Source organism: Syngnathoides biaculeatus, chromosome 9 (genome assembly GCF_019802595.1).
Source record: "Syngnathoides biaculeatus isolate LvHL_M chromosome 9, ASM1980259v1, whole genome shotgun sequence".
Classification (NCBI taxonomy): domain Eukaryota; kingdom Metazoa; phylum Chordata; class Actinopteri; order Syngnathiformes; family Syngnathidae; genus Syngnathoides; species Syngnathoides biaculeatus.
The window spans coordinates 3,803,050-3,821,920 of NC_084648.1; the positions used below are offsets into that span (position 1 = coordinate 3,803,050).

At 40.4% G+C, this 18,871-nt stretch overlaps 2 protein-coding genes and 1 long non-coding RNA gene across 3 annotated transcripts; 2 read left to right on the plus strand and 1 right to left on the minus strand.

The window, feature by feature from the left end:
• The first annotated feature begins 43 nt into the window (after nt 1-43).
• On the plus strand, nt 44-2,360 carry atp5md (ATP synthase membrane subunit k). The gene is made up of 4 exons (XM_061829214.1): nt 44-179; nt 1,857-1,957; nt 2,045-2,135; nt 2,228-2,360. The coding sequence occupies exons 2-3, from the start codon at nt 1,871-1,873 to the stop codon at nt 2,132-2,134; spliced, it is 177 nt and encodes a 58-aa protein (XP_061685198.1). The 5' UTR covers nt 44-179; nt 1,857-1,870; the 3' UTR covers nt 2,135; nt 2,228-2,360.
• On the minus strand, nt 2,344-11,061 carry taf5 (TAF5 RNA polymerase II, TATA box binding protein (TBP)-associated factor). Its single transcript, XM_061829212.1, has 11 exons — nt 10,255-11,061; nt 8,725-8,956; nt 8,337-8,652; nt 6,931-7,094; nt 6,682-6,817; nt 6,470-6,590; nt 5,507-5,636; nt 5,209-5,373; nt 4,349-4,526; nt 3,640-3,817; nt 2,344-3,364 (listed from the first exon to the last, which is right to left on the minus strand). The coding sequence occupies exons 1-11, from the start codon at nt 10,661-10,663 to the stop codon at nt 3,150-3,152; spliced, it is 2,244 nt and encodes a 747-aa protein (XP_061685196.1). The 5' UTR covers nt 10,664-11,061; the 3' UTR covers nt 2,344-3,149.
• On the plus strand, nt 9,126-12,988 carry LOC133505774 (uncharacterized). The gene is made up of 3 exons (XR_009796334.1): nt 9,126-9,277; nt 10,244-10,398; nt 11,612-12,988. It is a non-coding gene; the product is annotated as an uncharacterized LOC133505774 (long non-coding RNA).
• The last annotated feature ends 5,883 nt before the right edge of the window (nt 12,989-18,871 follow it).

The window sequence follows — 18,871 nt, forward strand, 5'->3', positions numbered from 1 at the left end:
GCCATTCAGTGATTAGATTTTGTACCATGCCCCGGAACGTTATTACTTTTACCCAATGGGAATAGTTTTCCAATAGAAAGTAGGTGGGACTTCCTTTCGGTCCGAGCCTCAAGACCTCCATTGAAGGGCACAAGCACAAGCAAGTCAAACGCAATCTCCTGAAGTGTCTTGTGTTCAAGGTAAGAATACAGATTTGTAGTTACTTACGTCGGAATGGGTGCTGATAACCGCTGCATAGTCATTTGACATACTTAAATTTCAATGTCACATTTTGCTCACAGAATTGAACGCAGGCGAAGGTAATGGTAACGCATTGTAAATGGCTCAAAGTTAGCATAATAAGCTAACGAGCGAAAGAGTGACCAAACGTCAATGTCAGACTCTTGGCCCACAAACAGTATTACAAGAAGTAAAGGACTGTATAACAACAGGCGTAGAAAAAACTTCATGAAGACATTTCAATGCCTTTGGTATGGTTTATTACTCCAGTCGTATTGAAGTGACATGGGATCTTTGATAACGATTATGTAAGTAGACAGTACCAAAGGTTCTAGAATTTTATGTAGCAGAATTTCATTTAGTGTGTACTGTACATCAGGCCCAGACATGTTTAACTATTGTATTTCTTCAAACTTATACTGCATTAAGGAAATCCATCCATCTTTTACTGCTTTTCCGGGTCGGATCGTGGGGGGCAGTAGCTTGAGTCGGGATACCCAGCCACTTCATCCAGCTCTTCCGGAGGGATCTGGAGGCGTTGCCAGACTAGCCTAGAGACGTAGTCTCTCCAGCGTGTCCTGGGTCACCCCCAGGGTCTCTTTCCGGTGGGACACGCCAGGAACACGTTACTAGGGAGGTGTCCGGGAGCCATCCGGATCAAATGCCTCAGCCATCTCATCTGGCTCCTCTCAATGCAGAAGAGCAGCGACTCGACACTGAGCCCATCCCGGTGACCTAGCTTCTCACCCAATATCTAAGGTAGAGCCTGGAGACCCTGCAGAGGAAACTCATTTAGGCTGCTTGTATCCGCGACCTTGTTCTTTCAGTCACGACCCACAGCTCGTGACCATAGGTGAGGGTACAAATGTAGATACTCATAAATTGAGAGCTTCGCCTTTTGACTTGGCTCCCTCTTTACCACAACGAACCGATACAAAGTCCGCATCACTGCAGACGCTGCACCAAGCCGCCAGTCGATCTCCTGCTCCATTTTTCCCTTACTCGTGAACAAGACCCCAAGATACTTGACCTTCTCCACTTGGGGCAGGATCTTATTGCCGACCCAGGGAGGGCACACAATCCCTTTCCGACTGAAGACCGTGGTCTCAGATTTGGAGGTGCTGATTCTCATCTCAGCCGCTTAATACTCAATTGGGAACCGCTCCAGCGAGCATTGGGAATCACAGCTTGATGAAGCCAGCAGAACTGCATCATTTGCAAAGTGGAGAGATGCAATGCTGTGGGCACCAAACCAGACACCCTCTATGTCTCGATTGCGCCTAGAAATTCTGTCCATAAAAGTTGTGAACAAAATCAATGACAAAGTGCAGCCTTGGCGGAGTCCAACCGGAAACGAGTCCGACTTACTTCCGGCAATGCGGACTAAACTCTGACAGGGATCATGCAGGGACCGAACAGCCCGCATCACGGGGTTTGGTACCCCATACTCCCGAAGAACCCACCCGCAGGACTCCCAGAGGGACACGGTCGAACGCCTTCTCAAAGTCCATATTAAAGAAATGTCACCTTTATATGTACATACAGTACTGCATTAAGTTGTTTTAAATGTCTACTTGTATTCAATGAAGTGTAATTATCAAATGATACAACTTATTAATGCCTCCATCCTGACGTAGGTTCACAAATCATCATGGGAGGGCATGACGCAGGATCTCAGCACCAGTTCACTGGGTTTGCAAAGTACTTCAACGCTTACACATTAGTAGGCAGGAGAAATGTAAGTCAACACCAACTAAGTATATTCTGTAGTAAAAACTTTTTTTAATATCCGCATTTGTTTCATTGTTAACTTATCTTTTCAAAGTGCGTTTTGGCCACATATGCCAGCATAGCAGCAATAGTGCTTTTCTTCAAATTGAAACCGAAGAAACAAGCCGCAGTCGCTGATAAGTAAAGTAAATAAACAGAGTACCTCACACATTAACAGTCCCATTGCACTAATACACGTTTATTTCAGTGATGTGTATTGTGCTTGTCTCCTTTACAGATGTACTCTATTTGATTTCTACCTGCTAGGAGTGAAGAAGGCAACTGGATGTGCTTGGAATATAATAAGTGTTTGGTTTCCCAATGTTAACAATAAAGACCATTTCTGCCCAAAACTTTAAAAAAATTGTTTTATTTACATGTTCAACTATAAAATGACTATAATAAAAAGGTGGCAGCCAGATGTAGAGCTACAATGCCATGAAGCAGTATTTGCCCCTTACTGATTTTTATTTATTTTTTTGCATATCGATCACACAAAGATTTCAAATCATCAAACCAATTTGAATATCACTTAGAGACAACCCAAAGAAATACAAAATGCAGTTTCAAAAGAAGTTAATTGGAATTAGATTTCATTGGATTTAAATCTGGACTCTGTCTTGACCAAAATCTTAATTTTCATTTATTTATTTATTTTAGCCATTTAGAGGTGGACTTGCTTTTATGTTTCGGATTGTTGTCCTGGTGCATGATCGAAGATTGCTTGAGTTTGAGAGCATGAACTGATGGTCAGACGTTCTCAGTCAGGATTTTGTGGTACACAGAGAGGTTTTGATTTTTTTTTTTTTTTGTGCTTTAATAAATAGAATTATCATTTGAAATCTGTATTTTGCGTTTCCTTGGGTTGTTTAATATTGAAAGTGGTTTGATGATTTGAAACTGTTCTGTGTGATAACTATGCCCCCCCAAAAAACAGAAATCAAATACTTTTTCACGGCACTGTACACTTGTAAATATTTCGAACATGATTATTAGTTAGAATGGCACCATATTCTGACAATTTAAATTATGATCTCACATCACAAGTGTAATACGAGTTGACAAGCATTAAATAAATCATTATTAGACGTTCACACATTCCAAAAATATCAGTTACTTGTGGAAAAAAAATAATTTCAAGCTTAATTCACGAGAAAATCTCACGGATTGTAGCCCCCTGCTGCCAACAGCAGATTTCTGCGGGTGAAGTGAAGATGCAGAACAGGTGAGGATTTAGTTGTGTAGCAGCCAAGCAGAAGCTCCTGCGAGTTATCTTGTAAATGAACATGTCCTGTAGTTGCAGTAAAGTCATCAGTCTCCAAATCATCAAATGCTTTCACAGCATCCCACAGGCGAACTGTGTTATCCATGGAGCCTGGAAGACACAAGATACTTGAATAGGGGTGTAAACATACAATGTAGAACCTTTATTCATTCTTGAACAGGGCATTGAACCCATAAACATATTCTGACTGCAGAGTGACCCCCAACAGTGATTTTTTTTTTTTTTTTTTTACAGATGAGCTTTTGTCACTCCATGTATGCAGGTTCTAACACTTCATTACACTAAAACAGCTTCAATATAGAAACCATTTTGAAGTGGTTGAATAGAGCATGAAAAAGTCTACAAAACTACAGTGAAGCACACACCAGAGGCAAGAATTTCACCATCCCTGCTGAACTTGAGAGAGTAGATGGTATCTGTATGGCCTTTGAGCTCTCCAATCATGAGTCCGTGACCAATGTCCCAAAGAAGAACTCTGGCATCTGTGGCCCCCGAAGCCAAAAACTTCCCGTTGGGAGAGAATGACAAAGCATGGATCGGACCCTAGAAGATCCAGTACAAAGATGTTAAGACTTGTCTCTGTTCACCTCATTACCTTCTGTGAACATCATTAGGCCTCATTCGCTAACTGTCCATATGCACAGTCATTGTGAGTATACACCATTGACACACATTGACATGTTACAATATGTTTGTATACTTGTTTTTGCTCATAGTCTGCAAATAAACTCAGAACATCCTCAGACCATACATACCCAAACATAATACAGGATTAAATACGTCAAACATTATTAAAGATACACAATGTATTGAGACAACAATCATTCACAAAAAGAATAATAAATGTGCCGATAACTCATAGCAGTTTATGTAGATAATTACAAGCAAAAACGGGTGACATAGAATGAATTCTGATTCATTAACATACCAACGATGGTACAAAGAAATAACTGTGACTGCATACCAGCTCAACAACAGCTTGAGAACATTCCTACACTATTAGCAAATGAGGCCCAATGATTTATTACATTAAAACAGATGCAAATTTTAAGTAATAACGTTAACAGTTCTCACCTTGTGACCAGTGAAAATGCGAACACAATTCCCATTCAGGACATCCCACAAACGGATTGTACGATCAGATGACCCTGTGGCCACATAATTAGAGTTGGGGTGGAAGCGGGTGCAAGTGATGTCAGCCAGGTGACCAGCGAACATCCGCAGAGGCTGATAATGGTCTGTAACCCAAAGACTAAAGAAGAGAGATGGAAGATATTTCATCCTGTGGATACCAAGTATTTGTCAATTGACTGCAAGATTGATTCAGTAATTGCCTTCCAGCGGGTTCCTTTCTTATATGGACAGCAATGGCAAACTGATTCTGCTCATGCTATTTGTTGCTTAGCGCAAATTAAACTCACTAGTTGCTATATGCTGATGGCTGAATCAGACCAAAAGACACATTTGTGCTCTCAAGATGATTGAAAAATTGGGTCCCCCATGGATAAAATGGAGAAAAGTCATTAAATATACCAATCAAATCGCTATGTTGGTAACCCTGAGTTTGCGTCTCTTTTCGCAGCCATGTTGTCAACAAAATCTGTGCACATTATTAGGGACTCTCTTTTAATGATGGAATTTCCTAAGAAAGAATGTGTTACTGTTGTTTTTTTTCTCATGTTTGCTGAAGTACCGTAGTTTAGGATGTACGGATAAATGTTCATACTATGGTACATGATTTTACCTTTGCATGATCCTTGAGTGTGAACAATGTGTTTCCTTCAGCATACAAAGTGTATGGACTTAAGTACTGGAGAGTGGCATTTTAAGTACCGGTACATAAATAGGTGGATCCTGGTGCCTTTTTCAAAGTGTCACACAAACACAATTGGTCTTCAAAATTGGTGAGGCAGACAAGTGTCCACAATTCTTACCGGGCAACTCTGTCATGTCCCCCGGAGACAAAATAGTACCCATGGGGAGAAAACTGGGTGTCCCACACAGGGTAGTTGTGGCCTTTGTAGCCCACCAAACAAGTGAAGGTTTGGAGACTCCACAGCCTTACTGTTCCATCTTCAGAACTCGACAGCAGGTAGTTTCTAAAAGTACATGCCCATCATTTCTGCATTGACCATTGATGACATATTGTTTATGTGTTTAATGCTGAAACAACTGACTCAGAAGAACATGTGAGCCATAAAGTACAGGGTGGAGAACTGATGTTTTTTTTACCTGTCTGGGCTGAAGCTGATACCATACACAGGACCACCGTGCCCGTACAGGAGTTTGGACTCACTGGCTGTCTTTTCATCCATGATCCTTTCCAGCACATCATCTGACTCTTTATCAATCAGATTTAGGTCTTAAGCAAGAAAGAGATGACACCAAGTTAGCCCCACTGCACACATTACTTCCATCCATCCAGTTTCTGTATCGCTTATCCTCACAAGCGTTGCAAGGATGCTGGAGCCTATCCCAGCTGACTCTGGGCAAGAGGCGGGGTAGACTCTGAACTGGTCGCCAGCCAAATGCAAACCACATACAAACAATCAGTCACACCCACTGAAAATTTAGTCTTCAATTAACCTAGCATGCATGTTTATTGAATGTGGGAGGAAACTAGAGAAAACCCACGGAGAACATGCAAACTCCACACAGGTGAGGCTGGGTTTGAACGAGTCCTCAGGACTGAGAGACAGATGTGTTAACCAATTTTTTCACAATGCTGCCATCCATCAATTCTGTTAACTGCTTATCCTGACTAATGCTCATTGAAAATAATATAGAGTAATTGGTCAGAAGTACACAAAAAAAAATCCTCACATTCATTGGATCATGAAAAATGGAAAGAACTTGTCATTTGTCATAAAAACATTTCTTTTAAGGCTGTCTAATGTAATATAATTTAAGGTGAACACTATTCTACTTGTATGTAGTGTAGGTAACATTCTTCTGCTTGGATCTGAGGTAAGGTAATTTATAGCAATCAAAATGTTGACATTGTATATATTACGTTTGTTACTGAGGATATATTATTTAATTTTGTTCCCTGGAACCCAGAAGACTATGGACACAGATGAAATGTTCTCCTTTCAGCTATTATGAATCTTGCTCTCGGTTTTTCACTGAGGATTTGGCGGGCCATAAATATTTTATGCCTTAGTAGAGTACTATACTCTTGTTTATTTCCTATACCTGCTGCGGACTTGACTTTGCGCAGCTTTTTCGGAGTGACACTCCACACTCTGACCGAGGAGTCAGCAAAGCCTCCTGCAATTAAACTGGAATCATCTGTGAAGTCTACAGCTGTTAAACCCTGCAGGTAAAAATGTAACAGAACGTTTGAGTTCACATTTACTCCACTTGAAATCTCTCAATCTAATTTAAAAGTGAGTAAAGGTTAAGACCTGGTATGCATTGAGAAAAGAGTAGAAACAAATGGAAGGGAGGTTATCTGGTCCCAGTCGGATTCTCTTGGTTGCTTCTTTCATGTACATGATCTTGTCCAGTTTATCCGAATCCTTTAATTCTGGAAGAGGTATCCTAAGAAAACAGCACGGTTTTCAGGAATTTTACAAGGCTTGCATGAAGGTCCAGCATCAGTTCTATCAAGTCCATCTGTCTATGTATAAAAACAGATCCATGTAAATCTATACCTTGTTTGTGAAGGTGCATTGGGATCCTGCTTCTTGCTCTTGGAGCCCATGCTGTCCTTTTTGGGTTTCTTTTTCTTGGGTTTACCCTCTTCGTTCTCTGCTTCCTCGTCCTCATCATCAAGTGGTAGTTCAATTTCTGGTTCTTTAAGCAATCCATAATACACCTTTACAAGGAGGGAGATGAAAGAGGCATCTGTGAGTTGGCAGCTTGTTACAACAGCTCAATTAACTTTCTCATTAACTTGTACTTTTCCACCCTTTTTTGTCATGTACCGGTAATGTTAATTTTGCTACATGGAAACCCACTGTGGACTGTCTGTGTTCTTAGCAGTGACATTCTTTAGATTATCTTCACTTGATATATGCCGGCGCTGCAGCTTTCTGACAATAGCCGTATCCAGAGAAAGGCAACATTTTTAGGAACATTGTCGCTGTTAAGCTTTTACCGCTTGTCGCCGATGCTACAAGCCGTGAGGAACCTGATCGTGAGGAGCTAAAAACCACAAAGAGCTACAAACATCTAGTATCTAAAATTGCAAGGAATTGCAAATGCTGAGGTGCAACAAATCGCAAGGAGCTACAGATTGCAAAGACCTAAATTTTGAAGTGAAACAAGAGCTACAAACTAAACCGCAAGAAGCTACAAAGCGTGAAGAGCTAGAAACCACGAATAGCTAAAAATCAAGTCACAACAAACTGCAGTAGCTACAAACCGTGAAGCGTTACAGATCGCGAGGAGCTTACCACCCGATGTGGAGCTGAATGTGTACGGGAGGAGAGAGATATGGAGGGGGACCCGAGCCAGCTCTAAAATGATGTATATTGAACCGGGGGAGATGACTAAATGGCACAAGAGAAACCAATCATTCTGTAAGTGTTATTTATAGTCAATGGATGAACTACTGACTTAGAGGTCCCATAACTCAGTGATTAGAGCATTGGTTTGGTAAACCAGGGGTTGTGAGTTCGTATCTCACTGGGGTCTCCACTCCCCGAGAGAGGATGTGTCAGGAAGGGCATCCGGTGTAAAAACTGTGCCAAACAAATATGAGCATTCATCTGAGATGGCACACTGTGGCGACCCCTAATGGGACAAGATGAAAGAAACATTACTTTTTCATGAACTACTGACTGTTAGCAAACTACGGTTCTTTGCACGCTGTGACCAGGACAGTACAATTTCAATGTTCCAGCTGTGCCTTCATACTGGTTGCTCAAAAATTTCAATTGGGCTCCTTTCTCACATCGATTCACTGATCTACAACAAGAGGGAATAAAACGCTTCCCCTCTTATAGGCTAAATGCCATTGTAAATGGGGCTCTTGCATATATTCATGATAATTTTTTATGATTTATTAATACTGTTTTAATGATTGTCTTTTATGTGTTATGCACAGCACGCTAACCTTTGCCTTATTAGCCTCTCTTTTGCCCTCTCCCGCCAGACTGCCAGACATTGCATCAATCTGGCTCTTGCTGCGTGGCATCCCATCAAAGATGTCAATGTAGAGATGCTCCTGGATGATATTCCAGATCTGGTTATTCTGCCGCTCCTGCAGGTGCCTCTTGAGCAATTGGTACGAGTCGCGAGAGATGCGCAGGACAAACTTGCTAGTGCGAAAGTCGAGTAGAGTCTCATTGCCTCTCAAGTGCTCCTTCTTTGTCAAACCTGACAACACTTGAAGGTCTTCTCTATAATAACACTCTTGATCCCCGCTGAACCTGAAACGGAGTGGCAGCAGGTTATTAATTAGCTAGCGAGCAGAGGAACAAAATCTTATCAAGGAAACTCACTTTTCAAAGAATGCCTTGGCCACATTCTCATGGTTGTTGTATACCAGCTCTAGGTACATGTGCACAAACAGTGGGTAAAAAACCTGGGACAGCTCTGCTCTATGACAGTCCAAAACCGTTTCTATAAACTTTTTCAATCCGCTGTAATAAACCTCGTAGAGAGCTGGGTCTCCCTGCTGACTGTAAGCAGACAAAACCACGCTAACATCTGGCTGGTCCTCTGCAGGTGGCGCTGAAAAACAAGTTAGCAATTCATTATTCACATCACAATACAGTGAATATGTTTATACTGTATTGTATACACACGTGCACACACAGTTGTATACTGTATTTATATATTTATATATATGCCTACAGTTATTTATGGTGTTGTGGTATATTTGCCTTTGATTGCAGGCAGTGTGGCTTTAAGCCCCATTTGGTGACAGAGTGAATGTGACAGTGAATGGTTGTGTCTCTACATGTGCCCTGGAGCTAGGGTGTAGTCTGGCTTTTGCTTGAAGTCAGCCAAGACCCTGAGCAGGATTTCTAGCTACTCATGTAGCTAAGTAAGGTACTGAAACTATTGCAACTAGCTCTGAATATAATGCTGGGCAATTCTACACTGTTGTTAAAAGAGAAAGAGACCGTGTCATTCAAAACTGGGTATTATTAGCTTTGAAGTGGCAGAATATTAGACATAACTATCCATCCAGCCATTTTCTTTGCCGCTTATCCTCACGACTGTCAACAGGCAGGGAGCAGGGTACACCCTGAACTGGTCGCCAGCCAATCTCAGGGCAAATAGAAACTAAGATTCGCACTCACAATCACACTGAGGGGGCAATTTAGAATGTCCAATTAATGTTGCATGTTTTTGGGATGTGGGAGGAAACCGGAGTGCCCGGAGAAAACCCACATAGGCACGGGGAAAACATGCAAACCCCACACGGGATTGAATCCAAGTCCTCGGAACTGTGAGGCAAACACTTTACCATCTGAGCCACCGTGCCACTCAGATATAACTATTGTCCTTCTATTATTATAAAGGCTCAACTAATTCTGTAAGTGTTCACGATATGGTACAACACAATTGTAGTAATTGGAGGACAACGTTGGCTTCTAAAAGGGGCCATGATAAGATGGTGACATTTTTATTACATTAAAAGCAGAGTTGACATTTTTGAAACATCGTATCCGATTGTGAGTGACATGAGTGTGGAAAACTGGTTTGCACATCCGTCTCACAGTTCTGAGGATCTGGTTTCAAATCCGGCCTCGCCTGTGTGGGGTTTGCATGTTCTCCCGACTAAAAAAAGCCGTAAGGAAAATTGATGGATCACTTCCAATCACTTCCTGTGCTGTACAGAGAAAACAAACGGCACAAGATATCCCCTTTGAAGGCAAAAGGAATGCGCATAATGCCAAAATATTTAAGGGGCTTGCAAAAACAACAAGTATAAAATATTACATCACACCTTTTATCGTTTAGTAGATTAATGAGGAAAAAAAACATTCAAAGTATTCTCCATGTACAAAGTTCCAGCGTACCTTTAACTGGCGCCTGGGCTCCAGAGGAGGATGTCACTCGGCTGAGTAGAGAGTTGGTATCCAGACCTCCTCCTTCCACAGTCACAGTTGCACCTCCAGAACCTGAGGACCCATCACCCTCCTTCAAATCGAACAACTCCTGGGGTAATCCAGCTTCACGACGCAAAATGTCGACAGACTCGGATAGCTGGTTCTTTTTAAGGAATTGCAGAATTGCCAGCAATGTCTGCTTTTCCTCCAGAGCTCCTGTCGCGGGTTTGTTATTTCCTACCGAACCACCGGACCCGGGGGACGCAGAAAGTACCCTGCCGTCATTCGTATTGTTATTGACGACGGCATCAACGGGTGTTTCTGTTTTAATGTCCTTTATTTCCACAGCGTCGGCCATACCGCCTTGTAGGGCCGCCATTTTCAAAATGAACTGCGCATGCGCAATGTTACAGAAAAGTTAAACCTCGATGTGCTACATGGGCCATCTGATTGGCTAAGATTCTAATACGTCACGGTGCAGCTGTGATCACGTGCTGCGATGGCTTTACAACATGAAAACAGACACTGACGTGAATTTAATTATAAATACTTTGTTTGCGTTTGAAGGAAATTACTGAAAATGGGAAATTTAGTACCGATAGTAAGAGCTATGTTTTTTACGTCTGTGGTGTTGTGGCGCTAAGCATAGGCGTGGATAGATCGATATAAAGACCATATCGTATTAGCATAACGTTGACATTGACGTACACATGGTGTTAAAAGAACTCAACAGACAGAAGTGAATTACAGCAAGTCTTGCTCTCTGCAAGATGTCATGAGGTATTTTTCTGTTTTGCATATTTTATTATAATTTTCACGCGTTAATCAGTAATCTCGCATCTGACCTCTGGGTGGCAGCACCCATTCGTTCATGCTGAGTACACTTAGAGAGAAGATCGAATTTTCCCTCGTGTAAACAAAGCAGCCACAGAACGCACATGCAAGTTTATCGTAGTGTTGGCCATCATTTCGTGTACGCTAGCCTCCAGAAAGCATTGGCTGTAAGTTTGTTGTGATGCGCGAGCCCAATCTTTGATGTTTATGTTGGTGCATGTTGTATGGGAATGCAAATCCGTTCATTTTGATTTCGTGCATATCCTACTTATTAGCTACTCTGCTCATTATACTTTATGTCAGATGTCAGGCTGGCTTTTGAGCTATAAGTGTGGATTTTTATGTTAACCTACCTATTAAATGTAATACCTGTTCATAAATGAATAAGATTTTCAATAGGTGAACACTGTTAGTTTAGATTGTTATTTTCATACATTTTATTGATGTACAGGTTTAGTTGACAACTCACCAAGTGCTGTATATTTCTTCTCAGTGTTTTACAGTTTCACTCTGCTCTTGAACAGACTTTGACTGGCTGTTAATTCTGCGTTCTACACTGAGCACGCACGTTAACATGGAGAAAGAACAGTACAACAAGCATGATTCAAAATTCAATTTTCCTAAAAGCAGTTACCTGATTTATAATCAATGAACGTGAGTGACTGACCGATAGTTAGGAATAGAACCCGATGGATGAATTCTTGTTAACTTCGTGTTAAGTGTTTAAAAGCGATGTTGTTTTTCTTTCGGAATAAATTATAGAATTTGAAAACACGAATAGTCCTGCAATATGGTGAATTACACACGAGTTGATTGCAAGTGAACAATCCTGGTTGAAAACTCTTCTTTTTTTCTCATGCTTTTTGGAGTATTTACAATTTTAATATTTTTTGCACTGTACACTGTTTTTAATTGTACTTTTCTTTTTTTTATGTGTATATTGTCGTTGTTATTGTTTTTAAATGTTTTATCTCTGTATCAAAATCATCTTAATTGTGTAAAGCACATTCAGTTACTTTGTGTATGAAATGTGCTATATGAATAAATTTGTTTTGCTTAATGAATTGTCATATTTCCCAATGATCAGTTCATGTAATTTCCAGTTCAGGGACCTAATAATTGGAGTACATATATGCTGGGGTGGTATTTACTTCATAATAATGTAATATAATGTATGATCATAACATTGAAACACTAAAAATGGAGTTTTGCCTTCCTTTCACGGTACCATTTCATACCAGGTGTGGGCAGTTTAATCTCACATCACCCCTGCCCTCCCTCAGAGCCTTAACACAATGACCTTCTATAATGGTCAAACATGTTACAACCAAGAAAAAAAGGCGGATTCTTCATTCACATCTAAAAAAATAATGAAACATTTCCCTGGTGTGAATCTGCCTTTCATCCTTTTCGTAAAACACAATTCACCCTTTTCAATATCACTCTCAGAAACCTTTTTTTTTTCAAATGAATCTTAATGTTCAAATATGTATTACAGTATAGCAAGTTAATTTCCATAATAGGGTTGTGCATTAACTTGATTCAGCGTGCTTGATTTTTTTTTGTATCAGTCTGTATCAAATGCAAATATCTTGGGTGAGATGTCTAAAAATGTGATCACAGGCACCTTGTATCCTACTACAAATTCTTCATATTTGCAGGCCTATTCAGGGTTATATTACATCAGCCTTGTTTTATTTGAACTATTTTCTCTTAAGATCTTTTTTTTTAAAACTTCATACTCTGGGACAAAATAGGTCAGTACAAACGGAAGGATGTTGTATAACATTGCAGGGGGTCCTCAGTGTGCAGATAAGATAGGGGGGTTTGCTGTGTGGGAGGCACGTTAACATCAGCAATTCAGGGTGTGGTCAGCACTAACAAATCCCTCTTCAGTGCTGCCCATTTAATTAGAAAAAATGATGAAGTCTCTGTTTATTGAACATCATATAATAGAGAAAAGACGGACAGTTTGAGGGGCTTTTTAATACCTAAATCTGAATAAAAAGGTACAAATGAGTCAAGAATAGCATGATATGAGATGTATATGAAATCTTTTTTTTTTATCCATTGTTCTCTACTCTTGTACTGTTTTCGTTAAACAAATCAAGATATTCGTAAAACAGAGCACATACCACACATTGCTGTCCAGAACACATCAGCAAACACATAACCTACAGAAAGGTAAAAGGGTGTTTGTTACATCTTTGTGTACTATATGTAGGCAAAATGAATCTAAATCAACATGTTCAGATTTTTATTTTGAGGGGTAAAATGTCATAGGAGCTAAAACTAGATGTTCTGGATTGTGAATATGGCTTAAAAACTGATCAAGCAGTCTTCTTCAACCTTATGTAAAACTGCTCACGTGGTCTTCATGAAAATAATGAAATGGGCGGGGGAGGAGGTGAGAGACGCACGTTCATTCGTCCCTTCCTTTTACACCTCACTGGTGACTTCATTGGATTTATCTCTCTTTCAGGAGGCAGCAGGGTGTGGTTTTACCCAACACACGCAGCTTTGTATGAGAAATATAGCGCGCTGACACTTTTTCCTTCTTGAAATTCATCCCAATCTATGTATCTATGTCTTTCTATAGAATTCAGTCATCCAAATTAGAATTATGCAGATGCCGCTACCACCCATTGCTGCATTATTATGCCTCAGTTATTCAAATTAAGAAGCTATTCTTGTGTTTACACATTTAACGTACATCAGAAGTGCTCCCTCTAGCTAATAGAGAATGTTCTCTATAAGATGGCTGCCAGGGTCAATAACGAAATGTACCGTATATCCGAATGGAGAGAATAATAGATATTGCATTGCTGTGAGGTGTAAAATACAGCTGGGCAAAAGAGTGAGTAAGGATGCAGAAAGGGCACAGGGTCGGGCGTGGCAGGTCTACAGGATTTTCTGTTTTCTGTTATATTTTGCAGCTCTGAGAAGTGGTGCGGGACACATCTGCCGGTCGAAGGTTACTTAAAATTACATTTCTTTTGGTATTTTCTTTTAATAAAGCTTTCATTTGTGTACCAATTACAATTTATCGACATTGCTATTGAATTGTGCGGTGTGTATTTTTCAGCACTGTTATCCTTTTTTATCTCCATCCTGGTTGTCTTCCACGGAGCCTACAAGATAGCAATCAAACTATAGGAATCACCCCCACTTAGTCATGTTTCTCTTCATATTTTATCCTTTGTCAATGTATTCAGCATAAAAGCACATTTTAGAAGGTGGATTTTTTTTTTGCCTTTTTGGGGAAATACTCTCTGGCTGCATTTCTTTCAGCTGTAAACGGTCAGGGAGTGCAGCGCAAGTCCCCAGCGGGGATGCAGGTGTAAATAATTCATGAGGTGTGACTCTCAGAAGAGGTAGAAAACTGCTCACGTAGAAGAGAGGAGGGAGGAAAAGATGTAGAGAAGAGGTAGAGAATGAAGTGGTGGGGAGAAGCTGCATGGCGGGTGCGGGTCAGAAAGGAGGGTGTGAGGCAGCTCGGAGGCGATGCCATGTGGAAGGTGTGGTAGCCTCAGACAATGCGGGCAAATAAAATGCTGAAAATTGAGGTATGATGCAGCAAATCAGTGCAAAATGTAAAGCAACCTTTCAATGAGATTAAGTTATTCTGAAGAAGGGTTACTTTATAATTTTCGTCTGGTTTGCCAGTTTCTTTCTCAGTCATGCAGTATTAAAAAAATAAAGGCAGTCATGCTCTTGTGTGTCTGCATATGTGTATCCATTCAGTCATCTTAGAGGCTGTTGCGCACCCAAGCAGAATGATGGGTGTGAAGGCAGAGCACAAGGCCAAGAGCTCTTCTGTTTGGGTGAAGAAATGTAAGGGGGTCTGCATTATTCAGTACTGACCTAACTGGAGAAGTGGATTCTGCACGAAGGTTGTCGACTCCGTTGGTCTCACACAAGGGACGCAAGTGGAAGGCCTTGCAATTGCTGGGAAGACAAGTGAGGCTTCTCCTACATGGTTGTGGTGTATCTCTTATGAGTATCTCAGAAAGCACAACTTTATTCAAAACATACAAAAAGTAACAAAGGTTATCATAAATGAAAATTTTGGACACATTTTTGTCATGCTGTTGAACAGCAAAGCTGTGTTCAAACATTTGATCGGGATTGTATGAACAATGCATCATTTTTTGTTGCAGCCATTGTTTGGTGGGAGGGCTCATACGCTGTCTAAACATGGATATACTTGCATCCATGGAGGGAGTGCCCACCCAAGCCTTTATGGGGCCCTAAATAGAGCCCTGACTTTTTTTTTTTTTTTTTTTTACAACTGCCGCAGTCGAGCAAGCGCCTTTTCTCGCTCGCTCGCTCGCTTGTTAGCTTGCAGGGTAGCGAACGTAATGGACAGCCAACCTTCGATGAAATGTCTCTGTTGTGTGGATCTACGCACAGTGCATGGAGGAAGGCTGTGGTATACTGGATGGACCCAAAACCGTTGCACAAACCCGTTAGCAGCTAATAGAGACTAGCCACTAGTATCAAGTCACTGTGTGTTCACCACAACAGAGACACTGTTGCTAAATAACATAAACATAATAGCAAAACATGCAACAGTTCATGGAAGAACATTTTTGGGTTTGTAAGCATAGCTTGATGGCTCACTACATGATGCAGCGTTAGAAATGGCTAAAGGTTTTATTACGAAGTAACAAATATGGCGAATACGAAGACGGCGCTTGGTATTTACATAATCGACATATTTAGTGTACTTGGTAAAAAGACGCAAATTAATTTCACATCCTCTTAAAGGAAAAAAATTGCACCGGCATTTAGTGTATTAACCGTGACAACATCTAACAATCTAGAACATGACTTATGACTCATTTGATTCAAAAATCATGTGTTGGATGATTCTGTTCTATTTCTGGACCAGGTACCAATAATAGTAGATAATGTCAGTGTCTCAGCTTTGTTGCAGATTTACATCATTAGATTTGATTATGCATTTATGATGGATTGTTCCAATCACTAGTAAAAAGTAAGTAAATCAATGTCAAATTTTCTTTGGGGTGCTATTGGTGTACTCTTGGTATTTCAGGGGGAGCGTTTGTATGGTTTAGAGCACCCCTGTTGCCACCCTACTTTATTAATCTACACAGATGGGTCAATATAACATGTAACGTTTTGTTTTAATTGTATATTTTAAGGAAACAATAATATACAGTCATCATGATGTTGACAAAAACATGCTGGCACGCAGAGAGGCACATGCATACACTCACAGACAAAGATGTCGTGGAGATAATTGTTTGGCCTCTCCTGTTTAAGTTTAAAAGTTTGATACAAAATGACTGCACCCAAATCAACAGTATAAAAAATTCACAAGCAATTAAAGCCAAAGCTTAGCAAAAATAATTCTGTTCATATTTATGAAAACACATTTGTATGTATGTGTCTGTTCAAATATGTATTTCGTAACTGTGGGTCCTGATATCAAATGGCTAGTTGTAGCAGTCATTGTGTTCTACAGTAAATGTTTGGATACATAAATGAATAAATACAAATTAGATTGATGATGAATTATTTTTCACTTCTACCAGGGAGGAGGCTTTGTTGTGTGAATAACCAGTGGGCAGAGGTAGGTAGAGTTGGCAAATATATAAAAATACTCATGAGTACTGTTACTTTTGAAAAACTCAATTTGAATGACTCAAGTAAAAAGTAGTGATCCAAATATTTATTTGAGTAAGAATAAGACAGTACTCAATGAAAAAAGTACTAGAATAAAGATTAACTTCCAATTATTTTTTTTAAATCGGACCATAAACATGAAAAAAATATAATAATAATACTGTAATAATAAAAAGAAGAAGAATATATGAGTCAACCACCATTTAAATTTTTAACTGCCCAAAAACCAACAACACATACAATGCAGTGCCGAAATATTATTTGTTTTATTCGCTTGAATAACTTCATCAAGAAGCTGTTTACTGAACAGACTTAGTGCCATGGCCTTGGTCTAGCCACGGCCGTGGGTGGCGCTTCCTGTGAGGGGCGTGGCCAGGCCACTTCTCTGCGCAGTCGCACCTCGGACAGCTGTCACAGCTGTGTCACATTTGGGACTCTAATGAACTAAGTATACTTAAGTGGTACATGTGTCATCAGCATTTGCTAGTTTGTTGCGCATGCTTCACTGCAGTCTGAGATACTCCGCTACGGTGCGTAGGCTAGCGTAGAGCAATCCTTTGTCACAGCGAGTCTGTGCCATTTTAGTTTGATCTTGTTATGCTTCTTCGTTTGCCTCATAGTCATCGGACCTCGTTTCATGTATTTTGGATCTTGCCGAGCTGGGCGTTTTGGACTCCCTTTTGGTATTGACCTGTTTTTGGAATAAAACCACTCTGAACAATATGCCTTTGCCTGGAAGTCCTGCATTTGGTTCTGCCCCCATGCCGCTGGTCTATGACACTTAGTGATTGTGTGTGCACGTGTGTTTGCGCGTGCGTGTGTGTGTGTGTGTATCACCATTGGTTTTGCCATACCCACTGCTAAAACAACAATAGAAACATCTGCGACTTATTGCAAGGTGTTTTTTCAAGTTAGAAGTGGGCTGAAATCTCCAAGTTAGGACAGTCGCAATTTAATAACTGCATGATAGAGCTGTTGTTTTTTGAAGTCTGCAAAATAAAAATTCACTGCCTTGTGTCAACTGATTGGTGAAAAATTTGTCATTTTGATTGGCTTGTGAAGGTTACGTACATGGCCATTGGTGATTTGGAGTCGAATAACATTAGCAATCTTGGTCGATTGGTGCAACGGGCGCCCCATACCTGCGTCGAAGATGGAGTCTAAAAATAGACACGCATAAACAAGAATGAATAAATAATTGTCAGGAACAGCATTGTAACAGATTAAAAGGATCCTTTTTCCCATAAATAATTAAGTAGAAGTAAAAAGAATGGTGCATTTAAAGTAATCTGAGAAGTACAACTTATAAAAATGTTACTTGAGTAAGTGTAACAGAGTAAATGTAGCACATTACTGCCCACCGCTGCTAGGAGGACACACATTGAAGGACATTCAAGATAATAAAGTAGCCGATAAAGATTGGCACAACTTCTGAACATTTATAGAACCTGAAGTGAGTCCTGATCTGCTGTGTAGTTAATCTGAGAGCACCTTTATCTTGAAGGTTATCCATTAATCTGAGTTGAATGGGGATGCTATGGACTGAAAAAAGATTTACTGATTTCATTGCCAATTGTCATGGAAGTGAAGGACAATAGCTAAATTAATTCTCAAACATATTTGCCCCATTTTTTACATTATATTCCACAATAAAGCAAAGATTATTGCCTATGACATGCCAAAACAAACGGAGGGCGTTTTCCTTTGTTCCAGCCATTCCTTGTCACCAGAGGGAGGGGCAGGTGGACGGCCTGATGGGAATGTCCTCGGGGAGCAACTCCTCTGGCAGACAGACGTGTGGTCGCACATGCACAGACTGGTAAAATGGAAAAGAGGGACTGTCACACAGAGAATGTACAAGCATATTAGCGAATTCAAGATTTTCCTGGACCTGACTTTATATCAAAGCGGTCAGCATTATATTTCCATGCGCCTGGGTTGTCATTAACCCAAGACAGCATGTAATTATAAGGGGGTGAGGGGTGGGCAGACAATTAGTGAGTTACTAGACAATCTTGCTATCTTTGATGGGGCTTAGATCCAATACCCAATCACACAATACACAGTGACATCCCAGCTCACCCCATTCCTTAATTATCTA